The sequence below is a fragment of the Mandrillus leucophaeus genome, unplaced genomic scaffold (genome assembly GCF_000951045.1).
Source record: "Mandrillus leucophaeus isolate KB7577 unplaced genomic scaffold, Mleu.le_1.0 Scaffold186, whole genome shotgun sequence".
Taxonomy (NCBI): domain Eukaryota; kingdom Metazoa; phylum Chordata; class Mammalia; order Primates; family Cercopithecidae; genus Mandrillus; species Mandrillus leucophaeus.
The window spans coordinates 4,922,523-4,949,021 of NW_012101876.1; the positions used below are offsets into that span (position 1 = coordinate 4,922,523).

General features: G+C 36.8%; 1 protein-coding gene and 1 pseudogene across 5 annotated transcripts in view; one reads left to right on the forward strand and one right to left on the reverse strand.

Annotated features, from left to right (window-relative positions):
- Positions 1 to 26,499, forward strand: part of ATP2C1 (ATPase, Ca++ transporting, type 2C, member 1) — a 158,435-nt gene that overhangs the window by 55,755 nt on the left and 76,181 nt on the right. For 4 of the 5 annotated variants that reach the window (XM_011977971.1, XM_011977974.1, XM_011977975.1 and 1 more), the window contains 5 exons: positions 15,467 to 15,577; positions 17,073 to 17,189; positions 19,713 to 19,802; positions 22,495 to 22,530; positions 25,676 to 25,737. In XM_011977971.1, the coding sequence (XP_011833361.1) occupies positions 15,467 to 15,577; positions 17,073 to 17,189; positions 19,713 to 19,802; positions 22,495 to 22,530; positions 25,676 to 25,737 (416 nt within the window). The remainder of the gene's footprint in view (positions 1 to 15,466; positions 15,578 to 17,072; positions 17,190 to 19,712; positions 19,803 to 22,494; positions 22,531 to 25,675; positions 25,738 to 26,499) is intronic. The other variant, XM_011977972.1, reaches the window with a different exon arrangement.
- LOC105538179 lies at positions 1,692 to 2,276 on the reverse strand (annotated as a pseudogene).

A 26,499-nucleotide genomic window follows, 5' to 3' on the forward strand; every position in this document is an offset into this window, starting at 1 on the left:
TGTATTTTCTTCTTCTTTTTTTTCTCTTCAAAGCCTTTGTGTATTGCTGCAGTACCAATTTCTTTTGCCTTAGCGGGGAAACAGCTGGTACCATTGCAGGCAGAATTCAAGTTCCCTGATTAATGAAGTGGAGGACTGTTTGAATCTTTAATGTCTTACCTTTATGTGTAACTTGACCCCTCAGTTCTCTTTTGTTATTCTTTTTTTATTCAGCCACTCGACAGCTCAATTTTTCTTTTTCTTTTTTTATTCAGCCTTCAGTTCTCTTTATCTTTTTATTGTCCAAAAACCACACAAATGGTGTTTTCTTGCTCTCTTTTCTTACTCATGTCGAGGATTGGTTTTTCTAAACATAGCTTTTTTAAGTCAGTGTGTACTGACTGATTTCACTTCCCTGATTGTATCCTTAAAGCAGCTAAGGTCATTGGTTACCAGAAATGAAGTACACACAAGTCCCTGACTTGTGATGGTTTGACTTAGAATTTTTCAACTTAACAATGGTGTGAAAGCAATAGACATTCAGTAGAAACTGTACTTCTGTTTTTCACTTTCAGTACAGTATTATTTATTAAATAGTGAGATAGTCAACACTTTATAAAATAGGTTTCGTATTAGATTATGTTGCTTAACTTTAGGCTAATGTAAGTGTTCTGAGTGTGTTTAAGATAGGCTATGCTAAGCTATGATGTTCGCTTCGGTAGGTTAGGTGTATGAAATGCATCTTTGACTTGTCACTTTCAACTTGTGATGGATTTATTGGGATATTATCCCATTGTAGTTCAGGAGAATAGTGGATTCTATGAAGATAAACTTAACTACCAGGTAAAAGACATTTCTTTTTTTTTAAAAGCAGATTAATAATATGTGAACGCCTTTGGATTTGTTTTATCTAAGTAAGACTTTAGATTTTGTTGTATTATAGATGGTTTGCAATTGTGTTTAACACATAACATTTGGGAATGAATGCCAGAGTATTATTTCTGAATCTTGCTTACATGGTAGTGTGTGCTAAAAATTAAGATGTAACACTTTTGCTTTTATTTTACCTCAACATTTAAAAACACTACTAAAACTTGGGATCAGGTGAAAACTTTTTTTTTTTCTTGCAAAAATATTCTCTTAAAAATATTGTGGTAAAGGGATCTCCTCTTAATGAATTTTAAAGTATACATTATTGTTGGCTATAGGTAAAGTGTTGTACAGCAGCTCTCTGGTGCTTATTCATCTTGCCTTACTGAAACTTCATGACCTTTGATTAGCTACTCTCCATTTCCCCTTCTCCCAGCCTCTGCTAACCATCATTCCACTCTTTGATTTTTATGAATTTGTATTATTTTAGATACCTCATGTAAGTGGAGTTATGCAGTCATTTGTCTTTTTGTGACTGGCTTATTTCACTTAGCCTGGTGTCCTCAAGGTTCATCCATGTTGTGACATTTTGTAGAATATCTCTTTTTTTTTTTTTCAAGCTGAGGTTTTATTTAAAGTGTAGAAGAAATGGTTCCCAAAAAATGCTGGCGAATAAAGCAAAAGGAGAAGATACAGTGCTCTCTTCCTACGAGTTAGCCAGCCTATCCGAGTACAGGGTAATATATAGTACTTAATGCTGGTAGAATTTTGCAGTAGTTTAGAAAGATTATCTGTGCCTAGATTATGAAGAGATTCTCAGTGTGTGATGCTTGGTTCTGGGTTTACACCTTACTGGGCATGAACAAGAGCCCTGCTCCTTGGCCATAGCCAAATCCCTTGGGTCCACAGTTCTTTGCATAGCACCCTTTACAATAGATTTCACCTTCTTTTTCAGTCAGAGTGTTGATTCAAGACTCTTCCAACACTTTGCCATCGGAAACAGTTTTTGTACCAGGGCTTTCCAGCTCCAATTACCTTCTTGGCAGCATGTACGGAATCCCCACATCTGGAACACTTCTCAGAACCTCTGTATTTCTGAGCAAATTTAGAAGTCTTTGGATTTGTTGTAGGCATGTGAGGCTGAACACTCTGGCTTGATGCCTAGGCTCTCACCAGGGTCCATGTTAAGTGTGCCAGCGCCCTGGCCGTAAACTGTAGCCTTTTGGCCCATGCTTCTTTCCATAGCAGTATTTGCAGTAGATCTCTTCATCGTGAATTGCCACTGTCGTGCTATCTAATTTATTCCTGCAAACCATGCGTAGAAAGCAATATGGGTAGAAGCGCCTGCCGTTACACTGCACCTCTTCTGCATGGTAAACGGCCCTCCCGCAAACCCCGCACTTACTTCCAGCTCTCCACGCAGGCATTTTAAGTCGGAGGCAGGAGCACGCATCGCGGGCAGAGATAGCCAGGCTGGACTAGAGGGAGTGTCCAGGGAGTCCGAGATCCCTAGAATTTCTTTCTTTCTTTTTTTTTTTTGTTGAGACAGAGTTTTGCTCTTTTCGCCTAGGCTAGAGTGCAATGGCACGATCTCAGCTCACTACAACCTCCGCCTCCCAGGTTCAAGTGATTCTCCTGCCTCAGCCTCTGGAGTAGTTGGGATTATAGACACCCAGTACTACACCCAGCTAATTTTTGTAGTAGAGAAGGAGTTAACCAGGCTGTTGTCGAACTCCTGAACGCAGGTGATCCGCCTGCTTCGGCCTCCCAAAGTTCTGGGATTACAGGCTTGAGCCACCATGCCCAGCCTAGAGTTTCTTTTTTAAGGCTACATAATATTCCATTGGACATACATTCCACATTTTAAAAATCCTTTCATCTGTTGGTGGACATTAGGTTTCTGCACCTATCACTATCACATTGTGAATAGTGTTGTGAACATTGGAGTGGTAATATCCCTTTGAGATCCTGATTTCATTCTTTTGGATAAATACCCAAACGGGGGACTGCCGGAATATATAGTAGTTCTGTTTTTAAATTTTTGAGGAACCTTCATACTTTTTTCCATAGTGGCTGCACCATTTTGCGTTCACACCAACAGGATTCCAATTTCTTCACATCTTCACCAACAGTAGTTGTGTAGTGTTTTGTTTTGGTTTTTTGATAATGGTTATCCTTATAGGTGTGAGGTAATATTGTGTTGTGGTTTTGATTTGCATTTCCCTAATGGTTAATGATGAGCATGTTTTCATGTGCTTACTGCCCATTTGTATATCTTTGGAGAAATGTCTGTTGATGTCCTTAGCACATTTTTAAGTTGAGTTATTTGTGTTTTTTTTTTTACTGTTGAATTATAGGAGTTCTTTATATATTTGGAGACTAGCCCCTTGTCAGATACATGTTTTCAAATATTTTCTCATTCTGTAGATTGCCTTTTTACTCTGCTGGTTGTTTCTTTTGCTGTGTAGAAGCTTTTTAGTTTGATGTAGTCCCACGTGTTTATTTTTGTTTTGGTTGCGTATGCTTTTGGTGTTAAATCCTTGAGATAATTGCTGACACCAGTGTCACGAAGCTTTTCCTGTATGTTTTCTTCTAGGAGTTTTAGTTTCATGTCTTATGTTTATTAAATCATTTTTAGTTGATTTTTGTGTATGGTTTAAGAAAAGGACCCAGTTTTTTTTTTTTTGTTTTTTTTTTTTTTAGGTTTTTGCTTGTAGATACGAAGTTTTCCTGATGCCATTCCTTTCCTCATTGTATATTCTTGGCATTCTTGTTGACGGTCAGTTGACCATATATGTGTGGCCTTATTTCTAGGATCTCTTTTTGTGTGCTTGCGGCTCTATATGTCTGTCTTTATGCCAGTACCATACTGTTTAGATTATGGTAGCTTTGTAATATTAATATAGTTTGAAGTCAGGGTATGGTGCCTGCAGCTTTGTTCTTTTACAAGATTGATTTGGCTATTTATGGTCTTTTGTGGTTCCATATGAGTTTCAGAATTAAATTGTTTTTCTATTTCTATAAAAATACCACTGGAATTTTGATAGCGATTGCACAGAATTTATAGATCACTTTGGATAATATGGACATTTAAAAATATTAAGTCTTAACAATCCATGAACGTAGGTGTTTCTGTTTTTGTGTGTCTCTTGTTTAATTTCATTCATCATTGTTTTGTAGTTTTCAATAAAGAAACCCCTCACCTCATTTAAGTTTATTCCTAGGTAATTTTTTTTCTATTATAAATGAGATTGTTTTCCTGATGTTCTTTTTAGATAGCTTGTTAGTGTATAGCAACATTACTGATTTTTGTATGTTGATTTTGTATCCTGCTACTTTACTTAATTTGTTTATTAGTTCTAATGGTTTCTTAAAGATGGAATCTTGAGAGTTTTCTTTCTTTTTTTTCTTTTTTTTTTTCCAATACGGAGTCTCATACAGTCGCTCAGGCTGGAGTACAGTGGCGCAATCTTGGATCACTGCAACCTCCGCCTCCCAGGTTCAAGTGATTCTCCTGCCTCAGCCTCCCAAGTAGCTGGGATTGTAGGCGCCTGCCACCACGCCTGGCTAACTTTTGTATTTTTAGTAGAGATGGGGTTTCACCATGTTGGCCAGGTTGGTCTCGAGCTCCAGACTTCGAGTGATCCGCCCACCTCGGCTTCCCAAAGTGCTGGGATTATAGGCAGGAGCCACTGTGCCTGGCCCAAAAGGGACAATTTTACTACTTCCTTTCTGATTTGGATGTATATTTTTTAAAATATATTTTATTAAGCATTTAATTTATTGATTAATTGCTTTGGCTAGGATTTCCAGTACTATGTTGAATTGAAGTAGTGGGAGTGGGCATCCTTGCTTTTTTCCTGATCTTTCAGGAAAAGTTTCCGTTTTTTGCTATTGAATATAATGTTGGCTGTGGGCTTTTCATATACAGTGTTTATTATGTTACTTTTTATTCCTAGTTTGTAGAGAGTTTTTATAAATGAAAGGGTGTTGATTTTTGTTAGATGCTTTTTCTGCATCTATTGAGATGATCATGTGATTTTTATCTTTGATTCTGTTAATGTTGTATATCATATTAATACATTTTTTATATGTTGAATCATCATTGCATCACAGGGATAAATCACACTAAGTCATGGTGTAGGCTGCTTGTAATGAATTGTTGGATTTGGTTTGCTAGTATTTTGAGGGTTTGCATTTGTCTTCAGCAGGGATATTGGCCTGTTGTTTTCATTTGGAAGTGTTTTACCCTTTTCAATTTTTTGAAAGTGTTTAAGAAGGATTGGGGTTAATTCTTCAAATGTTTGGTAGAATTCACCAGTGAAGCCATAGGATCTTGGGCTTTCTTGTGTTGAGAGGTTTGTGATTCCCGATTCAGTTTTCATACTAGTTATAGATCTGTTGAAATATTATTTTTTAAAAATGGTTTAGTCTTGATAGGTTGTATGTTTTTAGGAATTTATCCATTTTTCTAGGTTATCCAGTTTGTTAGTGTATAATTGTTGATAGCCTCTTATGAATCTTTTTGTTTCTGTGGCATCAGTTGTAATGAGTCTTTTTTCATCTCTGATTTCATTTGAGTTTTCTTTTTCTTAGTCTAGCAAAGGGTTTGTGAAGTTCGTTTCTTTTCAAAAAACCAACTCAGTGCTTTTTTCCCCTATTTTATTTATTTCTGCTCTGATCTTTTTTATTTTTTTCCTCCTAGCTATAGACTTGGTTCTTTTTTTCTAATTCCTTAAGGTGTAAAGTTAGATCTTTTATTTGAGATATTTTTCTTTTTTTCTGGAAACTGAACTTGAATCTTTTTATTTATTTATATATATATTTTTTATTTCAGTAGTTTTTGGGGAAAGGTGGTTTTTGGTTACATGGACAAGTTCTTTAGTGGTGAGTTCTGAGATTTTGGTGCATCTGTCACCCAAACAGGGTACACTGTTCCCAATGTGTGGTCTGTTATCCCTCACCCCCTCCCACTGTTCCCCCTGAGTTCCCAAAGTCCATTGTATTATTCTTATGCCTTTGTGTCCTTCATAGTTTAGCTCCCGATTATAAGTGAGAACGTATGATATTTGATTTTCCATTCCTGAGTTACATCACTTAGCATAATGGTCTCCAACTCCATACAGGGTGCTGTGAATGCCATTATTGCATTCTTTCATATGACTGAATAGTATTCCATGGTATATATATATACCACATTTTCTTTATCTACTCATTGGTTGATGGACATTTAGGCTGGTTCCATATTTTTGCAGTTGTGAATTGTACTGCTATAAACATGCATTTGTGAGTGTCTTTTTCATACAATGACTTCTTGTCCTCTGGGTAGATACCTAGTAGTGGGATTGCTGGATCAAACTGTATTTCCAGTTTTAGTTCTTTAAAGAATATCCATACTGTTTTCCATAGTGGTTATACTAGTTTACATTATCACCAGCGTGTAAAAGTGTTCCCTTTTCACCACATCCATGCCAACATCTATTTTTTTTTTTGTTTTAAATTATGGCCATTCTTGCAGGAGTAAGGTGGTATCTCATTGTGGTTTTGATTTGCATTTCCCTGACAATTAGTGATGTTGAGCATTTAAAAAATAATAAAAAAAAGTAAATAAATTTATTGGCCATTTGTATATCTTCTTTTGAGAATTGTCTATTCATGTCCTTTGGCCACTTTTTGATAGGATTTTTTTCTTTCTGATTTGTTTGAATTCCTTGTAGATTTTGGATATTAGTTCTTTGTTGAATGCATAGTTTGTGAATATTTTCTCCCACTTTAGGGGTTGTCTATTTACTCTGCTGATCATTTCTTTTGTTCTGCAGAAGATTTTTTAGTTTAATTAGGTCCCATCTGTTTATTTTTTGCTTTTGTTGCATCTGCTTTTATGTTCTTGGTCATGTAGTCTTTACATAAGCCAGTGTCTAGAAAGAGTTTTTCTGATGTTCTAGAGTTTTTATGGTTTTAGATCTTAGATTTAAGTAAGCCTTTAATCTTGAGTTTTTACATAAGGTGAGAGATGAGAATCTAGTTTCATCCTTCACATGTAGCTTGCCAATTATCCCAGCACCATTTGTTGAATAGAGTGCCCTTTCCCCATGTTATGTTTTTGTTTGTTTTGTCAAAGATAAGCTGGCTGTAAATATTTGGCTTTATTTCTGGGTTCTCTATTCTGTTCCATTTGTCTATGTGCCTATTTTTATACCAGTACCATACTGTTTTGGTAACTATAACCTTGTAGTGTAGTTTGAAGTTAGGTAATGTGATGCCTCCAGATTTGTTCTTTTTACTTAGTCTTGCTTTGGCTGTGTGAGCTCTCTTTTGGTTCTATATGAAATTTAGGATTTTTTTTATTTTTTATTTTTTTGGTTCTGTGAAGAATGATGATGGTACTTTGATGGAAATTGCATTGAATCTGGATTGCATTTGGCAGTGTGGTCCATTTCATGATACTCATTCTACTCATCCATAAGGCATGGGATGTGTTTCCATCTGTTTGTGTTATATATGATTTCTTTTAGCAGTGTTTTTTAGTTTTCCTTGTAGAGATCTTTCTCCGCCTTGGTTAGGTATATTCCTAAGTATTTAGTTCCCCCCCCCCTTTTTTTTTTCCAGCTGTTGTAAAAGGGATGGAGTTTTTTTATTTGATTTTCAGCTTGGTAGTTGGTGTATAGCAGTGCTACTGATTTGCGTACATTGATTTTGTATTCTGAAACTTTGCTGAATTCATTTATCAGATCTAGGAGCCTTTTGATAAGCCCTTAGGGTCTTCTAGGTTGGGTATATGATCATATCATGTTTGAACAGTGACAGTTTGACTTTCCCTGTACTGATTTGGATGCCCTTTATTTCTTTCTCTTACCCGTTTGCTCTGGCTAAGACTTACAGTACTACGTTGAATAGAAGTGGTGAAATTGGGCATCCTTGTCTTGTTCCGGTTCTCAGGGGGAATACTTTCAACTTTTCCCTGTTCAGTGTACTGTTGGCTGTGGGTTTGTCATAGATGGCTTTTATTACCTTGAGGTATGTCCCTTCTATGCTGATACTGCTGAGGGTTTTAATCATAAAGGGGTGCTGGGTTTTGTAAAATGCTTTTTCTGTGTCTATCGAGATGAGCATATGATTTTTGCTTTTAATTCTGTTTATGTTATGTATCACATTTACTGTTCCTGCATCCCTGGTATGAAACCCACTTGATCATGGTATATTACCTTTTTGATAGGCTGTTGGATTCAGTTAGTTAGTATTTTGTTGGGAAGTTTTGCATCTATGTTTATTCAGGATGTTGATCTGTAATTTTCTTTTTTTGTTATATGCTTCCCTGGTTTTGGTGTTAGGGTGATACTGGCTTCATAGAATGATTTAGGGAGGATTCCCTCTTTATCTTTAGGAATAGTTTCAGTAACAGCAGTACCAATTTCTTTGAATGTCTGAAATAATTCAGCCATAAATCCATCTGGTACTGGACTTTTTTTTTGGGGGGCAATTTTTTCATTCCTGTTTCAGTCTCACCACTTGTTATTGGTCTGTTCAGAGTTTCTGTTTCTTCCTGATTTAATCTAGGAGGGTTGTATATTTCCAGGAAATTAACCATCTTCTCTAGATTTTCTAGTTTGTGCATGTAAAGGTGTTTATGGTAGCCTTGAATGATCTTTTCTATTTCTGTGGTATCAGTTGTAATATCTCCCGTTTCATTTCTAATTGAGCTTATTTGTCTCTTCTTTTCTTGGTTAATGTTGCTAATGGTCTATTGCTTTTGTTTTTTGTTGTTGTTTTTTTTTTAAAGAACCAACTTTTTGTTTCATTTATCTTTTGTAATTTTTTGTTTCAATTTCATTTAGTTCTGCTCTGATCTTTGTTACTTATTTTCTTCTGCTGGGCTTAGGTTTGGTTTGTTCTTGTTCTCTAGTTCTTTGAGGTGTGACCTTAGGTTGTCCGTGTTCTTTCAGACTTTTTGATGTAGACATTTAATGCTATGACCTTTCCTCTTAGCACAGCTTTTGCTCTATCTCAGAGGTTTTGATAAGTTGTGTCACTCTTACCCCTCAGTTCATAGAATTTTAAAATTTCCATTTTGGTTTCATTATTGACTTGAAGTCATCATTCAAGAGAAGATTATTTAATTTCTATGTATTTATGTAGTTTTGAGGGTTCCTCTTGGAATTAATTTCCAGTTTTATTCCACTGTCGTCAGAGAGGATACTTTATATAATTTCTGTTTTCTTAAATTTATTGAGTCTTAGTTAGTGGCATATCATATGGTCTGTCTTGGAGAATGTTCCATCTGCTCGTGAAAAGAATGTATATTCTGCAATTGTTGGGTAAAATGTTCTGTAAATATCTGTTAAGTCTATTTGTTGTAGGGTATAGTCTTAAGTCCATTGTTTCTTTCTTGACTTTCTGTCTTGGTGACCTGTCTAGTGTTGTCAGTGGATTATTGAAGTTCCCCCACTATTATTGTGTTGCCATCTGTCTCATTTCTTAGGCCTAGTAGTAATTGTTTTATAAATTTGAGAGCTCCAGTGTTAGGTGCATATATATTTAGGATTGTGATATTTTCCTGTTGTACTAGTCCTTTTATCATTATATAACGTCCCTCTTTGTCTTTTTTTTTTTTGAGACAGAGTCTCACTCTGTCACCCAGGCTGGAGTGCAGTGGTGCGACCTCAGCTCACTGCAACCTCTGACTCCCAGGTTCAAGCAATTTTCCTGCCTCAGCCTCCCGAGTAGCTGGGATTACAGGCACATGCCGCCATGCCCGGCTAATATTTTGTGTTTTTAGTAGAGACGGGTTTTCACCATGTTAGTCTTGAACTCCTGACCTCATGATCCGCCTGCCTCGGCCTCCCGAAGTGCTGGGGTTACGGGTGTGAGCCACCATGTCTGTCCTTCTTTGTCTTTTTAAAACTGTTGTTGCTTTAAAGGCTAGTTTGTCTGATATAAAAATAGCTACTTCTAGGCCAGATGTGGTGGCTCACACCTGTAATCCCAGCATCTTGGGAGGCATAGGTGGTGGATTGCTTGAGGTCAGGAGTTCAAGACTAGCATGGCCAACATGATGAAACCGTGTCTCTACTAAAATACAAAAATCAACCAGGTGTGGTGGTGGGCGCCTGTAATCCCAGCTACTCAGGAGCCTGAGGTGGGAGAATAGCTGAACCCAGGAGGCGAAGGTTGCAGGATGTCTAGATTGCACCACTGCTCTCCAACCTGGGTGATGAAATGAGACTCTGTCTCAAAAAAAAAAAAAAAAAACGGTTTTCTCTGGTGCCTCCTTGATTAGCTTAATAATTGGCCTTCTAAATTCTTTTTCTGGCAATTCAGAGATTTCATCTTTGTTCGGATCCATTGCTGGTGAGCTGGTATGATCTTCTGGTGGTGTTAAAGAACCTTGTTTTGTCACATTACCAGAATTGGTTTTCTGGTTCCTTCTCGTTTGGGTAGACTTATGTCAGAGGGAAGATCTGGGATTCAAGGGCTGCTTTCAGTTTCTTTTGTCCAGTGGGGTTCTCCCTTGATGTGGTGTCCTTTACCCTAGGAATGGGGCTTCCTGAGAGCCAAACTGTAGTGATTGTTTTTGCTCTCCTGAGTCTAGCCACCCAGTTGAGCTACTGGGTGGGTGCCAGGGTAGTACTGGTGAGTGTCTGTAAAAAGTCCTGTGACGTGATCCGTTTTCAGGTCTTGCAGCTGTGGATACCAGGACTTGCTCTGGTGGAGGTAGCTGGGGAGTGAAGTAGACTCTGTGAGGGTCTTTGGTTGTGTTTTTGTTTAGTGTGCTGGTTTTGTGTTGGTTGTCCTCCAGCTGGGAGTGGTGCTTTCAAGAGCATATCAGCTGTGGTGCTACAGGGAGGATGCAAACTTGCCCTAGAGACACTTGGTCAAGTGTTCAGGTTTCTCAGGCAGTGGGCAGGCCCATAGAGTTTCCAAGAGATTATGGACGTTTGTCTTTGGCTACCAGGATAACTAGAGAAAGACTACCAGGTAGGGGCAGGGATAAGGGTGTCTCAGCCTCTCCTTGGGTGGACTTGCTGCAGCTACTGTTGGAGGGGTGAGGATGTGCTTCCCAGTCCAATGGAGTTATATTCCCAGGGGGATTGTGGCTGCCTCTGCTGAGTCATACAGGTCACCAGGGAAGTGGGGGAAAGCTGGCAGTTACAGACCTTACCTTGCTTCCATGCAACCCGTGATCTTAAAGGCTGGTCTCACTCCCATCATGCCTCCCCAACATCACCCAGTCTTTTTCCAGGCAGCCAGTTACCAGGGCAGATAACTTGCCCCAGATCACAATCCTCCCCCTTGAGAAAGCAAGCGGACTCATAGTTTTTAGGCCTCCTGGAGAACCTGCAGTGGGGATCCAGTTTCTTCAAAGGATCTGTGGATTCTCTTGGCTTTCCTGGTATGTTCCTGTGGTGGTTCTTGTATTGTAGCAAAAGTTCATAAGGTGAGTCTCCACATGTTGCTCTGTCCGTCGGAGCAGGAGGTAAAAGCTAGTCCTGCCTCCTATCCACCATCTTAATTTGAGCATCTAGATAATAGTTTTGAATAACGTGTATCTACCTACAAAGTTCAGGCATGGAACAAGGCAAATAAACACAAAAAGAAACACAAAGACTCGATAGCAGAATCACTCCAATGAGGAGACAAAGGTTTTCAGAGAGTACTTGGACTGGAGAGCCTAGGTGGTACTAAAACATTAAATAAAATAGTATATCCAAGGCCCAGTATGTGTTATATGGGATAACCAGATTGTTTTAACTGCTCTGGCTAATCCTCATTTCTATAAATATGTAGACAAAAGTAGCACAGCTGTATAGTAATAACTACCAATATACTGCTTTATCCTTTAAAATGTATCTGCCATACTAGACTCAAACTATTAAAGTTTTGCCACTAAGGCTAGGAATGTCACATGTATGCAGGGATGAGAACCTTATCACTCACACACACACTCACACACCAGGTCTGTCAACCCTTGGGTGTCACCTTCCAACTCTGTGTATTTTATGCATGCAATCTTTATATGTGTTCTTTCACAGTTTTCCTGTCATGTGAAACACATTAAACATCTCAACACATTTGCACCTGGTTTTGGTTGCCCAGTAGTATTCTTGTGTGCAATGAAACCAGTGAACAAGTACACATAATAGGAATTATACCATGTTGGTAGAAAACAAATATATAAACACAGATGTACAGATTTCACTGGAAATCTCAAGGACCCACCTCTTCAGTCAGTAGCAGAAGTCTACTTGCCACATCAGATTCTTTTACCTTCACCTCTATTCTTGGACCCCAAAGCAGGACCAGTGCTTTTAGTTTTGTACCTGGTGTCCTAAAAATGAATATGGAAAGTTCATAAATGCTATATAAGTACTATGTGAATCTGGTTGAAAACAGGTAAAACAACAAACCTACGTATATTAACTGGTAGTTAAATTCATTTTACAAGAAAACTAGGTTTTTTTAAACTTTTTTTTTTTTTTTTTGAGGTGGAGTCTCGCTCTGTTGTCCAGGCTGGAGTGCAGTGGCGCAATCTTGGCTCACTGCAAGCTCTGCCTCCCGGGTTCACGCCATTCTCCTGCCTCAGCTTCCCGAGTAGCTGGGACTACAGGCACCCGCCACCACGCCTGGCTAATTTTTTGTATTTTTAGTAGAGATGGGGGTTTCACTGTGTTAGCCAGGATGGTCTCGATCTCCTGACCTCGTGATCTGCCCACCTTGGCCTCCCAAAGTGCTGGGATTACAGGCGTGAGCCACCGCGCCCAGCCTTTTTAACTTTTTAAAATAGAGAAAACAGTATATTCCTTGGGGAAAGGTGAGGGATGAAGAAAACCAGCTCTGGGTAAAAATTATGATGACTGCACTTGGAGTTGATTAGGCCTGCCTAGGAGAGAAACAGGCAACTGCTATACTACTACAGGGTACAGCCACCGTCTGAGTCTCAGCAGACCAGTTCACACGCCATGCAAAGTTGCTGTATATTCAAATTGTAAAAATCATCTAGCTTATCATGAAACAAGCTGCATTCATCGTCAGAGACTGTCGGGTCATCATCCCCACCTGCAGACAGAGCTTAAGCAGCGTCTCACCTAGCTTAAAGATGAAAGACTCTTGTTCACTGTTGCCAAAGGGGTTGCTGTTCTGTTTCCTCAGTGAGCTCCCAGAGTTGGTTCCTTCCTTGGGCCCTGTATCTGTTTATGTTCCCATTTTCTGTCTCTGGCTCCTTTGTACCACCATCAGGATAGGCAGACTTGGAACAGTTCTCTCCAAATGGGCAGCTTCCATGTTCTTCATTGAAACACCTACATGCCTTATTGCTCTTCATCTCCTTGTATTCCTGAAATGAGTTTCTGCTACCTTCTACTCCACGCAGTACTCATGTGGAATGACAAAGTTAAATATGGCCTGGCATTCTGGGGTGGACTTTACCATCTTTCTTTTCTGTTGCTTAGTACTTCTCCACTTGTGAATACACTTGAGGTAAGTGTGGTTGCAGCTGGAGAGCATCTCAGAGCAGTCCTTTATGTATTTAAAGAGTATGATGCCCCTTTAGTGTTTTATTGTTTATTATATGAAATAATACAGTTTCCTACTCTGCAGATTTACAGCTACTTTGAGCCCATGGAATGTCCCCGAAGGGTTTTATGTAAAGTGTGTTCAAATGTAGACCCTATCTATGTACCAACTACCAAAGGATTACTTGAGAAACATTTTATGAGTAAGGCTGTCATATTGCATACTGGCTACTAGAGTTAGCAGTTTCCAATATATTATTGTTAGAAAAGTAAACATTAATAGGGAATTATCATGAACTGACTTTACTTACCTTGTTTAGTCTTTATTGACCTTGTTGGAACAAAGGTATTAATAGCTGTCATTTGAGCTCTTACTAGTGGTAAGTCAAATGCTGTGTTAGTGTATTTAATCCTCAAACATCTCTGTTTAGCAATATTATCCCCAGGTTATGTATGAAGAAGCTAAGGTTTGAGAAATCTTAGAAATAAGAGATTTTATTGATCTCTTTGTCACTGCAGGCAGTGTAAATATACTTGATTCTTCTTAATTTTGCTTTATGATCTCACAAGATAAAATAACCATGTCAGCTATTTCAATTCTCATTGTTTTAAGATTTAAATCATTTTGGGGGGAATCTTCTCCAATGTTTTACTTAGGAATGGTTTAGTGAAGTCTTTCCCCTGTCCTAGTTTGTTTTATAGATTTGAAATACGGGCATTTCAGTGTCTCTAAAACCTGTGTGTGGCTTTTGTAAAATTCCTAATCTTTCCTCTAAGTTTTTACATTTCTTAATTATGTAAATATATTATGCTATAAAATAATTTCAGTAATTTGCAGTAAAGAAAGGTAATCTGTCTCTAGTTTCCTCATATTTATTCACCGATATCTCCTCATTAAAAGTTGAAAAATACTACTGCTGTTTGTTTTAAAGTATTGAAACATCCAACTGTACTTTTTACATAAATAAGATTAGAAAACCTGAATTTGATTGTTCCAGAAACTCAGTCATACTGAGAGAAGATTTTTTTCCTCAGCAATTTACCATTTTTTGGAGTAATCCATGCAGACCTCTGTAATGACACTCTAATGTAGTAGAATCTTCTTTGATTTCATTTGCTTAAAGATACTGCTTTAAAAGTTTTAGGGAAATATTTTATCCTAAAAATGTTAATTATTCAAGATTGAAAAGATCTTACCTGAAAGCTTAAAAACTTGTATCTTGGTAGTAAGATGATCGTTTTAGTTTTCGTATTATTTTAATCAAGTGGATGTGTGGCAATTCAAGTGTTTTCGTCTATTAAGTTTCAATAGTGGGCAATTTTTGTCCTCCTCCTATTTTCACTCAAAACTTTTTGTCTGTAAAGAATCTCAGCTTAGGACCCAAAGCAAATCTGTATTGAGGATTTATTTCTAGAATTGTGTTAAACAGTTTTTTGTAGATACAGGTATTTACTTACGAAGCTGCATCAAGTAGGTACCTTGATTACTACTATCTCGTGACTATGCTTGTTCACAGCTTTCCCCACTCTTCCCTCCAGCCCCCTTCACTAACCTGTGCATCCTTTGCTTATCTGGTCTCTTTTACTTCTTGTTTTTCTCCTAGTTTGTGAGTAGCTCTTAAAGTCTGACTTGTCGTGATGCGTTGGAAGAGTAGCCAGTTGTCTTTCCTGGGTACATCAGCTATGAGCTGACTGACTAAGAGGAGTAGTTAAAATGGAGAACGCTTAACTGTACTTTGTCTTGCATGTTAGACATAATGAGTTTAGAGGATTATGATTATTTGTAATCATCAGGATCTGCTAGACAGGACATCTGTTTTACTTTTTACTCTTATGTTGGTGGAGAAATAGTATGTTTTTCATTCAATGTGATAATTTTGTGTTCTAGCTGGACACTGATGGCTTAGTTTTTGAAATGTATTTTCTTGAGAAGTAGCATGTGGTTAGTATAAAATTGTCTTTCCTATTAGGACTAGATACATAATTAGTCTGAAATGTTTTTCTAACTGGAAAATTAGTTGCTGTGAACTTTGGGATTTTTATTACTCTAGACTGCATTACACTTGTTTGCTGTATTCGAATATTTTTTCTTTGGTTTTACTTCCTAGGTTGCACGTTTTCAAAAAATACCTAATGGTGAAAATGAGACAATGATTCCTGTATTGACATCAAAAAAAGCAAGTGAATTACCAGTGAGCGAAGTTGCAAGCATTCTCCAAGTAAGTGATTAGTGGGGAGGAAGGGACTAGATGGTATAAAGTCAGTCACTTAGATTCTATAAATCAATGCTGTCTAATTTAATTTTCTTCAGTGATAGAAATATCCTGTTCTGTGCCGTTCAGCATAGTAGCCACAAGTTGAATAGGACTGTTGAGCTTGACGTGGGGTTAAACTTGACAGAATTAAACATGACTTTATGACTTGAAATGTGGCTAGTGTGGTGGAGAAACTGACTTTAATTTAATTTAAATTTAAATAGCTACAGGTGGCTTAGTGGCTACCTGATTGGACAGTGCAGCTCTAGAACATAATAGCATTTCTAGGAACTATATTAGTGCTGTGTAAGGATTTGTTGGATTAGGAAAATAATTAACGTAAGTAGTGGTAGGAGTTTATCTTTTTTTTGATAAGGGTTTTCTAAGGTAAAGTAAAAACTAAGTATAGGTTTAGAATTGCAAATAATCTATAATTGCTTATATAGGCTCTTTCTGGTTTTCAAAAGTAGTATCTATTGAAACATAAAAAAGATAATATTTTTTATTTTTCCTTCAACAGTCGCATATTTTAGTGATAGCATTAAAAAATGGGTATCCTTTTTTAGTTTTGTTGTTGTTGTTATTGTATTTATACTCTGCTTTAAAACCACTTATTTGTAATATGTTTGTTTTGAAGGGCTCCATTATTGGACTGTGTTATAATAACCGTTTGGTCAGGGCAACTATTTTGGGGGTACAGATAATTTTATTCTTTAATAGTTAGAATACTAAATCATGAGAGAGAATAACTGAAGGATGTCGGTAGTGTTTATAGAACATAAACTGTTCCAAGAAGAAGTCCATCTTAACTTCCTTACTTTTGAGTAATTTAGGAAGCACAAATTTCAGCATGAAATAATTACACAGTCCAAAAGTAAAAATTAATACCACCCCCAGGGTTTTGATAGGCCCAGAGAACAAGGAAGGCATTTATGGCCCCTTGAACGTTCTTTTGGAGAAACTAATTTTAGAAAACAGCTGAACAACAATGAAAAGGAAAAAGCTAATTAAAATGTACTGTTATGCTTTCTCTAAGTCTTGTGGCTGGTTGTGGTGTTTATTTTTCTCCCTAAATTTGGTTTGGTAAACTCTGCCTTTTTGTTTACATTTTTTTTAAAATCATCAATTTTGTTGAGATATAATTTACATAAAATACAATGTACTTTTTTAAAGTGTACAGTTTGCATTTTGACAAATGTAATCACCACCACCATTAAGATAGAACATCTTTATCACTCCAGAAAGCTCCCCCATGACCCTTTGTAATTAATCCCTCCCTCTCTATGTATCCCTTCTGGCCCCAGGGCCCCAGGCAACCACTGATCGGTTGCTCTCATAATAGACTAGTTTTGACTGTTGTAGTTTCTATAAATATGACCATACTTTATGTTATGTGCTTTTTTTGTGTTTTTCTTTTCTGTGCTAACATTTTCAGTAACTTTCATATATAAACTAACAGGCTGATCTTCAGAATGGTCTAAACAAATGTGAAGTTAGTCATAGGCGAGCCTTTCATGGCTGGAATGAGTTTGATATTAGTGAAGATGAGCCACTGTGGAAGAAGTATATTTCTCAGGTGAGATACTTTTACTTCCTCTTCTACTGTGTAATTTATTAATACATGGACTTCTGTTATTTAGTTGCTTACTTTGGTGATATTGTTTGTGGAGAAAGGAAATAATTTTTAGATTTTTTTACCTAAAATTTTTCATTTTTTGGGTCTTACTGTTAGGTTGGGAATTCCTGTGTTTTTAGTATGCAAATCTTAAAGACAACATTTTCCATATGGATATATTACACAAAGATAATACTATTGACAGTAGTGTCCTTGCTGATATCAAACCTACACTATTTAAATGATAGGAATGGCAATATTTTTTAGGGTAATCATGACCAGCTCAGAAAACTAGTAAAAAGTAAGTTAGGTAAGTGAAACTCAAGCTACCTGGGTACAAATTACACCTTCATTTCTTATCAGTTGTATGGTCTTTATTATCCTCTGATCCTTATCTATAAAATGGTGATGGTAACCTTACAGGAGATAGTTAGCTCTCAGTAGATGATATTTATATTTTTTCATCCCAATTTTTAGGAAAGACTTATTCTAGGCAGTTTTTGTCTTAATAATGATTGTGTTAATGTAAAAAGTTACAGGTTACTAGGATTAGTTTTGAAGTAATTGGGTTGGTTTGCTAAACAAACATTTTTTGCTAAAAATTTCTTTTTAGTAAATGTCTGTGCCTTTTAACCTGCAGTCTTTCTAAAAAGATCTGTGTGTAACTTTTCTTTTCTAAAGTGCCTTTTCTGCTAATGAACTTAAATTTGCCAGGCTTAATTTTGCAAATGAGTTTGTCTAAAGTAGCAACACTGGAATTTTAAAGGTTAGATGAACCTCGCATGTATCTGTCTTATTTTTATGGAATATTATTTGTATGTGTCTTTGTATTTTCACTGTTACCACATTCCCACATTACCAAGACTTCAGAAAGTATTGACATAGTTTACTCTGGATTTATAAATTGTAACGATTTGACTTATCCCTAGGCAGTATGATTTAATGTTTTACTTTCTTGATCCTGTTATCAAAGCTGGAGCACCTGCCCCTTGGGATGCCTGTGAGAATTAAATAGTGCTTGTAATGTAGTTAAGCACCACCAAACAAATAACAGTCAATAGTCATCGTAATCATAAAGCACTGGGTGACTCTTTCCTCCTCTGCAGCCTGCCATCTATCAAGTGGTGTGCTTAGTAATGTGGCACAGCTTTTTCAGGGGAAAATAAAAAAGATCATGGGGCTTGCCCTCAAAGTGTGGTGTTAATAGCTAACATTTTTGAGAACGTTTTTTAGTTTACGTGGTGTTTTAATGTACATTCTTAGTTAATCCTTTTAACAGTTCTTTGGTATAATGCTCTGTTTTACCAGATGAAGAATCTGGAGCTTAAAAAGATTAAGGTGACACACAGGTGCCAGCAGCTGGATTCAAACCTAGGTACTCTGACTCAGTCAGGTTTCTGGTTGGTTAGCCCTGAACCATATTGCAGTTGTAGTGTTGTTTTGTTAGGGCGGTTTAACTTATTACTATTTTTTTAAAATCCTCATTAGAATCACTTGGGGAGGGTTAAAAAATGCTAAAGCCTGGGCCTTATGCCTAAAGATTTTGATTTAATTAATTTGGTGTGAATCTGGGCATTGGTATTGTTAAAAGTTTCTTATAGGATTCTGATGTGACATGGATTGGGACTTGTTCCAGGGAATGGAACCATAAAGGGACTTTGGAGGTGGTGGCATGTAACCTCAGAGCTATGGTATCTAAGGGCTGGGGCTTTCTGGTGGGGCGGATTCTTTGTAGCCTAGTCAGTTACTTCGCAACTTTGACAGTGATGTAACACTTTAGCAGAGGAAGAGATTCTAACATCAGAGCTTCAAGGAATAGAATGTCCAACTGGAAGAATTTGGGGTTGACTCTGGTGTGAGGTCATTTAAATGCTTTCTGATCAGGTTGATGCTATAGTCCTTTTCTTTAGATATGGTTTTCTCTGGTAGCTAGAAACCAGGAAAGCTAGCCTTGAGGAAAATCTTCAGTTTCTTTTGTGGAGAGGAGGAAATTTTTCTGTGATATGTGAGTCAGCCACAGAATTGTAATCTATACCAATGTACTTACTTGAGAAATGTTTGAATCTCAGTGTTCTATTCAGTATTTAACCTAAATTTTTAGCTTAAATATCATCGTCTGCTTTTTCTAGCCTCAGTAGAAATTCAGAACAGCTATATTTATTAAATTAATATACCAAAAATTGCTGTATACTATAAGGAATTGGTTAATTCTTAGTTTTAAGTATTGCTATTTAATTTTCTTTTTTTTTTTTTTTCCTGAAAAGGAACTGTTACAAAGCTTTTAAACATAGTTAAGTATAAACTTTTTTTTTTTTTTTTTTTGGTTAATCGAAGAGATACATAAAATAAACCAAGTATAGACTTTTGTAATTTTCCAGTCATACTCTTACGGTTTTTTTTTCTTTTTTCTTTTTTTTAAAGCCTTTGCTGAGTGAACTGTCATGTACAAAACTGTGTTGAATTGCTGTTTGTTTTTACTTTCAGTTTAAAAATCCCCTTATTATGCTGCTTCTGGCTTCTGCAGTCATCAGTGTTTTAATGCATCAGTTTGATGATGCCGTCAGTATCACTGTGGTAAGAAAAAAATTACCTATTTTTGATCTGTTGAGTAAGTGTATAAATTGGGATTGGTTTTTATTTTGGAAAATAAATTGAGAAATGCTCTCAGATTTTTTTCAGTGTCCAAATTCTGCTTTAATTTTGTTCTTTTTGTTGAGACGGTTTCTTGTTCTATTGCCCAGGCTGGAGTGCAGTGGTATAGTCATGACTCATTGCAGCCCCAAACTCCTGGGCTCAAGCTATCTTCTGCCTCAGCATCCTGAGTAGTTGGGACTGCAGGTGTATGCTAACACCCCCACCAATTTTACAAAATTTTTGTAAAGACAGGGTCTTGCTATGTTGCCCAGGCTGGTCTCAAACTCCTGGCCTCAAGTGATCCTCCCACCTTGGCCTCCCCAGAGTGTCAAAATTACAGGTGTGAGCAACTGGCTTAACTTCTGCTTTTATTATAGTTACAGTAATTTTGAGTAATGCTCAAAAGTCTGTGACTAGCACACATGAAAATTCTTTAGCAATCTGATAATTTTCACAGATACGAAATTTTATAATTATCTGATTAAATTTTAAATTTCTTTCACTTTGCTGTTGAGAATATATTTTGACTAGTTGTGAACTAAAGCCTGACATGTGGAATTAAAAATATTTCTTACAGTGCATGGTGTATTTACTGCATACATATACTATAGATGATTTTATTCTTTCTAGCTAGGTTATTCTAGCTTTCATTGAACTATTTTCTCATCTTTTTCCTTTTTGCCCCCTATCATTGTTATATAAAAAATTTGTAGCAAGTAAAAGCACCATGTTATGCTTAAGAACACTGTAGCTATTATTGTAGAGTTGCAGCTCTTGAACTATTTTGCTTGCAGTCTCCCAGAAATCCCTGAGACCTGTTCAAGGGGTGTGTGTGGTCGCAACCATTTTAATAATACTAGAACATTATTTGTCTTTTAATTATAGACTTTTGGCATTAATGGCACGAAAACAACGGTGGGTGAAATTGTTAGGGCCTTAGCACAAATCAAAGTAATAGCACCAAACTTTGTTAACAGTCCTTGTTTTCTTTCATGTTTCTCCTAAGGGTGTTCTTGATAAAGCAGTAAAAATTAATTTTATTAAATCTGGACCCTTGAATACATACCTTCGTAGTAATTTGTGTAATGAAATGGGAAATATGCATGAAACTCTTTTGTATATTGAAATACAATGGTTGTCTTAAGGAAGGGTGATTATTGTGAGGCAAACTAGCCGTGTACTTGAGAGACTGACTCACAGACAAACTATGGGTGTTAGGACTTGGGTAACCAGCAGATTCTTATTTTTGAAAGTGAGTTAAATGAGCGAATCAGACCAAGGAAAGGCAACTGGCAGAATTTGTTGCTAATGATAAAATTCAGATTTTCAAGCAATAATTACTGAGTTTTGGAAAATTTGTATGCATTCCTATGGGCTGGATAGTATCCCAGTATTTAAGACTTTATTCCAATTAGATCAGTAGTGATTTCAACCAATGTGTGTTTTTAAAAAAAAATTGTTAAGAAATGTGGTAATCTTGGGAAACATTTGGGGAATCTTGGGAAAGATTTGAATAACCAAGTGAACCAGTATTTCCCAGAAGACCAATGCATGATGTTACAAAATCTGAAATGGTAAAAGATCCGTTCAAATGCAAGATAGGTCAATGGATTTTGATATAATAGATTATGAAAAGTTCATCCATACAGTTTTATATTCTACATTGTAGATTACCTTTAAGTAACTAGCACTTGTTGAGTTTTGGTGTAGTAGCTAAGAAGAATATCCACAATCTTCTGAAAAATCTGTTAAAATACTCCTCCCTAGGCTGGACGCGGTGGCTCATGCCTGTAATCCCAGCACTTTGGGAGGCCGAGGCAGGCGGATCATGAGGTCGGGAGATTGAGACCATCCTGGGTAACACAGTGAAACCCCGTCTCTACTAAACATACAAAAAAAAATTAGCCGGGCCTGGTGGCGGGCACCTGTAGTCCCAGCTCCTCGGGAGGCTGAGGCAGGAGAATGGCGTGAACCCAGAAGGCAGAGCTTGCAGTGAGCTGAGATCATGCCACTGCACTGCAGCCTGGGCGACAGCTCAAGACTCTGTCTCAAAAACAAAAACAAACAAACAAAAAAATATGCTCCTCCCTAAAAAAAATAAAAAATAAAAAATACCCCTCCCTTTTCCACCTTATCTGTATGAGGCTGGATTTTCTTCATACACCTTAGCCCGAACCGTATGTTATAGTAGATGGAATACTAGCTTTCTCTAAAACACTGCTGTTTTTCTCACAATTTTTTTTGGAAAATTTATTTTTCATAAAGTTATTTGTGTTAACATGTAATGAGGTTTAAATTTTTTTAGATAAGTAGAAATGAAAACTATTTGAAAAAAATTAATATGGTAAATATCAGTATATATAACCCACTTAAACAAAAGCTAGTCCTCAATTTGTGAGAGCATAAAAGGGCCCTGAGATCAAAAAGTTAGAGAAGCTGCCCTGGTAATGGCAAGCCACTGTAAACTGTTGGCTGCTTCCCCCACAGGCCTTAAGGTAAAGTGATTTTTTCTCCAGCTGATCTCAGTGTTTAAAATCTGTTGTTGTGGGACTGCAGATAGAGAAATAAAATAACAGTTAACAGTTACTTCTCAAGTTAATGTCTGATTTAAAAGCCTGTTTCTTTTGTTTAGGCAATACTTATCGTTGTTACAGTTGCCTTTGTTCAGGTAAGTACTCTATTTTGCCAACATGAAAATGGTGTGTTAATTGCTTAAAAATCAAGGTGTCTTGTGGTAAAACCTACTGCTATTGGGGGGTTGTAATGCCCATCAGAACAACTTATTCTTTGTTTTCAAAATAATTTCAGATACAGACAACTCTTCAGGGAAGCTTGTGGTGGGACTAAGGAACTGCTTTCATTTAGGTAGTAAGATGAAGAAAATCTAGTTTTTTATTTGATAATGTTAAGGATAACTGAAGCAGATGGAAACAAAAAGCATAGTAATAGAAATAAAATCCAGCAGTAAGCTTTTTTATTTTTTCAATTAAAAAATTAGACCAGAGTTTATAGTTTTATAACACTGTTATGTTTTGATACCTACTAGAGCTAAGTCTAGATGAAACAAAAAAGTGTAGAATTAAAAGGTCGATCTGTCATGTACCATTTGAAGAAAATTCCACAGGTTTCTGTGACTGATTCCCTTAGCCAAATGCTATACTTGTGTGCCGAATTTATTGCCTAACCTTATTTTATTTTTGAGTCTTTTTTGGGGAATTAAAATGGTTCTACTCATTGTTGGCATGACCTCCTCTCCCCTCCCTTTAAAACAATTTATCATTCCTCCACAAAAGGGGTGTTGTGATCTGGATCAAAGTAATTGAAACAGTAAATAAAATGTTTGTAAAGTAGCCCCTTTTAAAAATTACTATGAATAATGTGGAGATAATGTCAAGATTTCTTTTAATAAGTACAGACATAAACAGAAATGTAGGCTTTTTTATGTTTATTTAAATATCTGAAGCTTCTGTAGATTTTAGAACAGTGTTTCACAATATCAGCAGATTTCCTTTTTAGCTAAAACATGGTTAACAAGAATAGAATTATTCTAGCTTAGGGAAAAATGTAATACTGTTGTATAAGCCTGAAGTTCATGCTGTTTTGAATCTGAAGCCTATTCGTTGAGTGACTATGGTTCTTACATCTATGATTTATTACGTGGGTATTTCTTTTCACTATCCCAGCCTCTCAGGGTAATCTCTAACATAGTTGTTACTAGTTCTGTAGTAACCCAGTGTGGAAAGCCAGTTGGAATCAGATTGTTGGCAGCAGGTTTGTGAGCTCCATTAGTAGACTATCAGGGTTCCGCTTTTAGGGGAATCTTCTTGCTTAGACAAATGTTGCCCATGGTCAGATGGAGCTGGTTAGTCTAGCATAGGTCATTTCAGGCTAAGCATTATTCAAGGCAGCTCTTCATTCAGCCAAGTGAGTGGTATGACCCACTGGATGACTGGACCTTCTTGTGTCTTTAAGAATGTGTCAGATATGTGGAGTGCTCTACTTCAGAAGGATTCCTGCAAATAGTATCACTATGTATGGAAGACCTTAGTACCTTGTTCTCTTTGATCACTAGAAAGCCCCTGCTTTCAAAAAACACCACAAAACTGTGATTTTAACATAAGTCAATATGGAATTTTACACAAGACAGTGTTGTTATATACATTAAATGCTACGGCTGAGACTATTAAATGTCTTCATGATAGGTACATTTGATGGAAACCTCACAAAAGGATGAAAACTTTATAAAAAGCCTGTTTTCAAATTGCTAGGTCTGATTCTTACACACATGTGACCCATCACCAAATATGCCTGTGAAACTAGCAAAATAGTCTATAAACAAGTAAAAATCCTCTCCAAAAAGATCCTATTTATTGTCAGTTGAACTTATCATAATGCTTTAATCAAAAAGCTCTTTATCAAAAATGTATAAAAAATTCTTAATACTTTATCATTATTTGGTATTTGTGCTATATTACCTGTGTCTTAAGAGTGCTTTTTATATTCCTTTTTATATTTATGTTCTCCCTTTTTCCCGTGTGTCTTTGTAATCCCCATTTCCCACACCGCTGTACTTCTTCCCAGCCATAAAAATAGCTAATTGTTTTAAATGGTCATAATGATGTCACCTTACAATAAATTTGAAAAATGACTTTTAGGCATTTATTAGGTTTTAGGTGGTATGTTTAATGATCATTTTGATATAGAGGTATCTGTATAATTGTAGGGAGTAGAGGCTAAGAAACCAGAAGAGATAGGTAAAGATTGGGCAGCGTCTATGTCATTTATTACTGGGATCTAGGATTGGTGGGTATTTTCTAGCATATTACAGAATTTTGGGGTGAACTTCCAAATTCCTTAATATCCTTCGTGTGTTTGGGGTGTTGTCTTATGATTTTTACATTTGTAGATTTTCCTTGTATTTGTCACTCTAAGATTAAGTAGAGACTGATTATGTTCTAAGTTATTCTTACATAGCCTTGTGTTTTCTATTTGAAGTTTGTGATGGATAGGACATTTTGACTGGTATTAGCACTGCAGTCATTTCAAAACACTCCCAACCTTTCTACCTCCACTATTTGCCTCTCCCTCTTTTGACTTTAGATTAGAAGATTCTTTTGCTTACTGCAGACATGAGGCAAAAATAGCAGTGATGTGTGATGCAAGACTGCTCATGGAAATGTGGACTAAGTAGTAGTGTGAGTTGAAGGATGTTTCTGACCCTCAGCTATTTGTTATCTGGATTGAAGAAGGCTGGAAATCACATTGTTAGAACTCCTGAGAATTTTCCCTTTTGGATACACAGTTTGAATGGGAACTGGGTCTGTCAGTATAGAGCCAGCCACATCTTATTCCTTGTTTATCCCATGTTTGTTCTAAGCAAACTTACTTTGTAAACCACTGCTGTTAGCATGGGCTTAAATCCCTAAAGCAAATGTTGTTTACAGTTAATTTTCTTTGACTTCTGTGGTCATTAGACAGTTAACATAAGAGTATCTAAATTTTAAGGCTCAATAACTTAAAACTTTTAATGACTCAAATTATGTACTCTTTGGACATACTAGTCAGTTTTCATCTTTTTTCTAAATAACCTTAGGTTTGTACATTGAATATTAAAATGTAAAACTGAGAATATTTAATTATCAAAATTGATCTCTACAATTTAACATTTTAAAATAAGGGACAAGCTTTTCTGGGTAAGAATATAAGCACAAGTAAAGGAAAAGATGGGAATTGGGGGAAATTTTAAAATAATGATTGAGATGGAATATATTCATAGGAACAAAATTAAATTCTACTTTTTTTTGTTTGAATAGGAGTATCGTTCAGAAAAATCTCTTGAAGAATTGAGTAAACTTGTGCCACCAGAATGCCATTGGTATGATCCTTTTTTTGGTATGGATTTCCGCCCCTTTAAAAATAGAAGTTGAATGTGACTAGTACCGTATGTATTGTTATCCCCACTTTGTCTGAACATAAGGAAGACACTATTAATCTGACACAAAAAGTTCCTGGTCTCATTAATGTACCAAAACTGTACCATTGAAAACTTTAAAGTCTGAGATTCTTGAGACATGGATGTATTTAACAGATTTTTTATTTTTTTTTTGAGATATAGTCTGGCTCTGTCACCCAGGCTGGAGTGCAGTGGCACAATCTTGGCTCACTGCAAGCTCCACCTCCTGGGTTCACGCCATTCTCCTGCCTCAGACTCCTGCGTAGCTGGGACTACAGGCGCCCACCACCACGCCCAGCTTATTTTTTGTATTTTTAGTAGAGGTGGGGTTTCACCATGTTAGCCAGGACGGTCTTGATCTCCTGACGTCGTGATCCACCTGTCTCGGCCTCTCAAAGTGTTGGGATTACAGGCGTGAGCCACAGTGCCTGGCTGTATTTAACGGATTGTGTGTATATGTGTGTGTGTGTGTGTGCGCGTGCGTGCACACAAGTATGTGCTAAACAGTGTTCTGGGTATAGAGATTCACAATCAAACAGACCCAGGTGATTCAAAAGGTTGCTTCAATTTGCACATTTTACATTTGAACAAGTAATTCGTTTTTCAAGTGATTTTCTGTCATCTTGGCATCTTAATTGTTTAGAAACAATCTTTTTCTTGGTTCTTATATTTGCCTTTTCCTCA